Below are 5,814 nucleotides of genomic sequence, written 5' to 3'. Positions count from 1 at the left end.
GGCCGTGGCCGCCGCGCCCCTGAGGTGAGTGCAGAACCATGGGACCCGCAGCCCCGGCTTGGTACCAGAGTGAGCGGAGCTGGCGGTACGAGTCCTTGGGGGACCTCGACTATAGAGCTTGTTCTGAAGATGTAAAGTACTTCAGCTGTGGAGAAGGCCAGGGGTTAATAACTATGTCATAACTGGAGGGTGTCCTTTATTTTACCTCAGCCTTAAACATTGGCTTCTGATAACAGTCCCCAAGATGGCTTTGTTAGCAGTGGAGGGAGTGAGACAAGACCTGACATAGTTCCCATGCCCTGATAAGTTAACTTCTCTATAAAAAAAATAAGTGCAATTATTTTGTAGTTACTGAGACATACAAATCAACTGTTGCAAATACAAATAAGATGCTATAACAAACAGGATATGGGCTAGATTATTTCTAATAAAATCTGTTGGTCAGAGATCGGATCCAAAAAGGGTTGGATTAGAAAGTAGGATTTACAGGGCACAGTACAACAGCGGGATGGCCCAGCATACAAAAGGGATGTAGGATTGTAGATGAACCCAACAAGTCAGAACTGACCTAAAACTTAGGACAGCAATTACAGCTGACCTTCTGTATCTGAGTAGCTGCTTTGCATTGTCTGAGACTAGAGAAGGAGAAAAACCCAAGTCCTTTTATCTGTTTGATCAAAACAAGGAAAGTGGCCTCATTCATAATGATTAACTCAGAATTAACTGTTCCTTCTTCCTTCCCCAAGCCTTCTGCAGTCCCTAAGTAATACTTGTTCTTTAAAGAAAACTTTTTCTAAGTTTGACTTCCATAATCAGTTTCAGTCCCAGAGGCCTATGGTGATTTTTCACAGGTTTTTATATGAACGCTTGCTAACCCCCTATGGAAACTATGGTCTTGCTAATTAAAATTCAGAAAGAAACTTCATTGTTTGGTGTTGTACTGTGGCAGGTCATGCTGATGCCTTTCTAAGTGCATTATTTCATTTCAACAGACTATTTCTTACATCTTGGTATATGAAGACGGTGCTGATCTATAATCAGAGGCTGTAAAAATCCTGGACAAAGCTGCTCTTCCTCTGCCAAAGGTAGGAATTGCTCCTGGCACTATGATCTAGGCATATATTGCTTCAACAGCCAAGAGTGTGAGACTAAAAAGCAAAGTCTTTTTACAGTGTTTTACTCACTGGCAGAGAGGTGACAAATCTGGAAGATACTGCAGTTTAAATCTGAGCTAGGAAGCACAGTGTAAGGGTATACAATTAGTAAGTTCTAGTGAAATCCGATTTTGAAATGAAGTTAGAGTTCTAAGTATTTTAAGTTTCACCTTACTTGGTTTCATTTCCTTTGCCCTAAGAAACCTGGAAAAAAAGGAAGATTTCTTCCTAATTCATTATTACTGAGTTACTAATCACCTTAGTTAAAATTAACTCATACTAGTGGTTTACACTAAGCTGTATGGACTATTAAAGCTCTACCTAAAGCTTTAATTGGTGCATTCCTTTACACATGGATAATTTTTTTCCTTCAGGAAAACCTAAAAAAAATAAAACCTATAAAAACTGTGTTAGTCTGCTGGGGAACTCCAACAGCTGCCTTCTTTTATAGGCAAATATGTGCTTCTATTTTAAATTTAAATAGAACCCAAAATTGATTTAAATCTAAAATAACAGAAAACACTAATTTTGTGAATTGTTTTAGAAACACAAAGCTTTGTCATTTGCCAGCTGTATTACTGGAGTAAACAGGTGTTGCTTGTTTCAGAAATCACAGTTTGCTTACTAATACTGCTGCACAAAAACTGACAAGGCAGAGTGAATTTCAGTGACTATATTAATTTACACTGAATTCCAAATATTATTTTTAAATCCGTGTAATTGCTTATACAGAGAGTTACCAGTGATCTTTCAGTAATTGTCAAGCTCAGATTCATTGACCATTTGTACTGATTGCTGATACTGACCACTAGCTCAAACCAAGCACAAAAGATGTTCTGAAGTTCATGATGGGAGGTGAGGTATCCTTGCATGTGCTAACACATTCATCTCACCCTGAGAATACTTTTACAGTCTAGGTTCTGCAAGCCTTGAGTATGGGAAGTTCTGCATCAGCCCCAGAGGTCACTGCTTGTCTGACAGCTCCCATCATATCATTGCTGCTGAAGATTTGAAGGTGAGAAAGGTCTAATTTGTACCTGGGCTTTAGTCATGGATTATGTAGCAGGGTATGAATTGTTTCAGTACATGACTCAAGGTTAAGGCTGAAATGTGGATCACTCATGAGGCTCTTGGGCCAAGTGAGGAAAGCAGCACAGATTATCAGCTTTGCTGTCTTGTGTGGTATCCCCTAAGTAGTTCTGGAGCTAGATTATAACATGGAGCAAGTTCCCTTGAGACTTAAGTAGATGTGTTTGGAAGTGTTTGTGTAGGAGACTTTACCTGCTGACTCTGTTAACTTGAAGAAAGTGTCTTGAGGAGGTTACAACGGAAACGTTGCTCCTGCTAATGAAAATCCTGTTAGAAACTTCATTGTTTAATGTAGTGTTGTCATGGTAACTGTGATTGTGAGTGCATTTCTTTCATAAAAATTAACACAGCATTTGTGGTAATGTGACTGCCTGGGAATAATGGTGACCTGTAATGAGCAGTTAGTGGCACTAAGTCAGGAAGGTGCTGCTAAAAAAAGAGAAGCTAATGCATGGATTGCTTCTGGTACTATGGTGTAGGGATGCACTGCAACAGCAAGAACTCAACACTGGAAAGCAAAGCAATATCTAGAATTATCTACCAGAAGGCAGGCAGGAAGGTCATACTCAAAAAATTGTCTATTGCTTTATAAAACAGCAGTTTGTAAAGCTGTGTTAATGAAAACTGTAAAAAACCTCAAAATCTGCACATCAGCTGTTTGTATTGTGTATCACACAAAAATCAACAAAGATTTTTAAAACTACATGAACAAGTTTACTAGCAGAACACTGGTTTTGCCTTCTAATAGAACGTGATCTGCCACACTCATTTGAAACTGGACAATTAGTAAAGAATTAGTAGTTGGAGTATTCTAGATTGACAGTTGTAATTTCATGATGACATGAAGATTTTTGTATTTGTAAACTGAAGTTTCTAATCTTATATGAGAAGCTTTAGACGACAACCTCAGTATAACTGACGTAGTAGTGTGTTTCAATTTGCGAAGACCTTGCCTCCCCTGAATCTCTGAAAGTCAACTTTTCTGCTGATTGCAAAGGGATGTTAATCCCTGACTCAATTTTACCGTGTATCTGCATCACTTCACATAGGATGCTGCACAGAAGGATGCTGCAGTCAGTGGCAGGGTCTCTTGTAGCTTCCAATATGCTTTTCTTAATGGTGGCAGGGGATTGGCCACCCACTGAAAGGTAAACCTCCTCCTGCTTTCCAAGGAGGCCCTGCCTCCTTGAAAGATAAGGATCTGGTGCCACAATCCCACACCAAACAGTGAAAGCTACAAGGAAGCTCTTTCTACATTGCAAATGTGAAAGCATCTGTATACAGTATGTTTGTTATTTGCTTGTCATTTTCAAGGCAGAGCATTGGCCCATAGTACCATTCATAAACTGGTGCTAGGATCCCACAGACTTAAGAAGTTGTGCCAGGACTCTGAGAGCTTTTAGAAGAGATGTATTTATCAGATCAGCTTGCTAGTTTGTCCTTCCACTTTTGAAGAGCATATTCTCTTCACAACTTGTGTATTACTCCAATCTATTCTTCAGGAGGATACTCCCTACCTTTCACATAGGGCAAACACCTGAAAATCCCTTTTATTTCAGTATGAGTATGTATATATCTGAAATGCTTAAATGTCATAAAGGAGATTTGCAATCTTCAAATATTAAAACTCATAACTGTGAAACTACTACAGTTTAAAGTAATCAATTAAAAAGAAAAATTAACAAAAAATCCTCCCCAAACCCAACAACAAAAAAAAAACCAAAGTGCTTAGGGCAGCAGCAAGGGGTTAATGATCCATGATCACTACCATGAGCAGAAGTGGAAGTTGTGAAATGTATGTAAATTGGTGATGTGTATTTGACTATCTTCTGTATGGTTGGACCTAAATCATCTATCAGATTATGCTGCTGATCCATTTCAGAGCCTGCATAAGGGGTTTATTTGCATGGAAATGAAAATAAGATGATTGGAAGAAAAAACAGGGGTAATTTCTAGATATTTGGCCCTACATAGCATTGAGGCTTGCAGCTGTAAAAAGCAACTGAAGGTTTTCCGAGGTCCGGTAGTGCAGATGCAGCATTATGTTTTCAGTGTGAAAGAACATTATATTAATATTATAATATAAAATTTATAGATACAAATGAAAAAGAGGAAGTACAACTTTTACAAAATATTATTCTGAACCAAAGTATATACATTATACACATTATACATGGATTTTATATGTTGCATATGTCTCCAAGTTTACTCACAACAGTTCAAGCAATAACTTTCTATGTCATTCTTGGTTTTGAATTGTGAATCATTCTTGCATCTGTATTATTATTATGGATTAAAGAATAAATTAGGTACAGGATTGTGTTTAGCAGAACTATACTAAGTACACTGCTTGTTCAATTTAGATTTTTCCAAAAGGCTGGGGCAGAGATAAATTATTTAGAAATTTACCAGACCAAGGCTAAAGATTTGCCCAAGTAAAATAGCTGTATAACAAAGGCTAGAGTGCATCACAAGAATACTCTTTAAATTTATAATAGTTGCATGATTTGCCTTTTTTTTATAAAGGAGAAACATCTATAAAAATCAAACAATTTGTTCTTTTTAGTCCCATGGTGCTTGTATTGCAGATAAGGATGGTGCTAGAAATGGAAAATATTTTGCATTTGACTGGGGTTTTTTTTCTGAACAAAACTTCCTTTGCAAAATGAATGTTATACAACTTGTGCAATTTAGGAAAAATAGAGATGAAGAGTTGAAGACAGTCTGGTCCCTGAGTAAATATCTAGAAAACTACTAAAATCTATACAATTGCTCCCAAGGTCACCTTTCCCCATCATGATCAACAGACACATTTATTTCTGGTCTGTAGACACAAGCCACCACAAGTAAAGCTTAATCTTTAAGATGGTTCATCATCATTCCAGTTCAGGCCAGGCCTTTAATTAAAGGGCTCCTCCTGTTACATACTACTGAAATGATTACAAACCTGTCCACTTTGATTTTCTTTATGGACCTTCTTATGCTCTGTCTTGTACATCAAGAAGTTCTCAATCGGTGTCGAAACCCCATAACAAAGATACATTATCATGATACATAATCTGGTCATAACAAAGTGGGACATTTTGTTGGCCTGCTGTTTGCAACAAGTGGCTGACTCCCCATTTCCTTGAGTTTCTGTCCACTTTGAGGTGTCAGTAATGCTGGGGCAGAGAGGTGATGAGCAGCTCCTTTCAGCTGGTGAAAGTTGTTAATGTAGCTGGCAATCAATAGAGTGATCTCAAGAATCTGTAACAGGAACATGCAAAACTCTTTGAAAAATACAGTGATGTGTTTTGACTGCTGAAAAAACAGCTAACTTTTTAGCAAGTGACAATCACCATCAACTGGAAAAGTACTTTATCAAACAAATTAATGATGGGGAGAGAGGAGATGCCTAATAGAGCTTTCTTCTATTGCTTGCAGCAAATAATGTAATGTTATTCCCATCAATATGCTAAAACTTTGCCTTCTTTCTTGGCTTCTTTCACTTTGAGAGAGACTTTGAGGTCTGAAGGATGACCCTCCTAGAGAAAGCTTTCATGATGTTTTCCCTCAGTTTTGCTAGAAAATA

General features: G+C 37.8%; 1 protein-coding gene across 8 annotated transcripts in view; it reads right to left on the bottom strand.

The window, feature by feature from the left end:
- Positions 1-4,283: 4,283 nt before the first annotated feature.
- The window catches only part of PLEKHH2 (pleckstrin homology, MyTH4 and FERM domain containing H2), a 57,442-nt gene continuing 55,911 nt past the window's right edge, over positions 4,284-5,814 (bottom strand). For all 8 annotated transcript variants that reach the window (XM_061475533.1, XM_061475534.1, XM_061475538.1 and 5 more), the window contains one exon: positions 4,284-5,489. In XM_061475533.1, the coding sequence (XP_061331517.1) occupies positions 5,307-5,489 (183 nt within the window). In that variant the 3' untranslated portion in view covers positions 4,284-5,306. The remainder of the gene's footprint in view (positions 5,490-5,814) is intronic.

Source organism: Pezoporus flaviventris, unplaced genomic scaffold (genome assembly GCF_033815535.1).
Source record: "Pezoporus flaviventris isolate CSIRO_AGI_PZ_B2104156 unplaced genomic scaffold, CSIRO_AGI_Pfla_v1 ptg000083l, whole genome shotgun sequence".
NCBI lineage: Eukaryota > Metazoa > Chordata > Aves > Psittaciformes > Psittacidae > Pezoporus > Pezoporus flaviventris.
The sequence above is the reverse complement of the archived record's forward strand: the minus strand, read 5'-3'. Positions and strand labels throughout refer to the sequence as shown.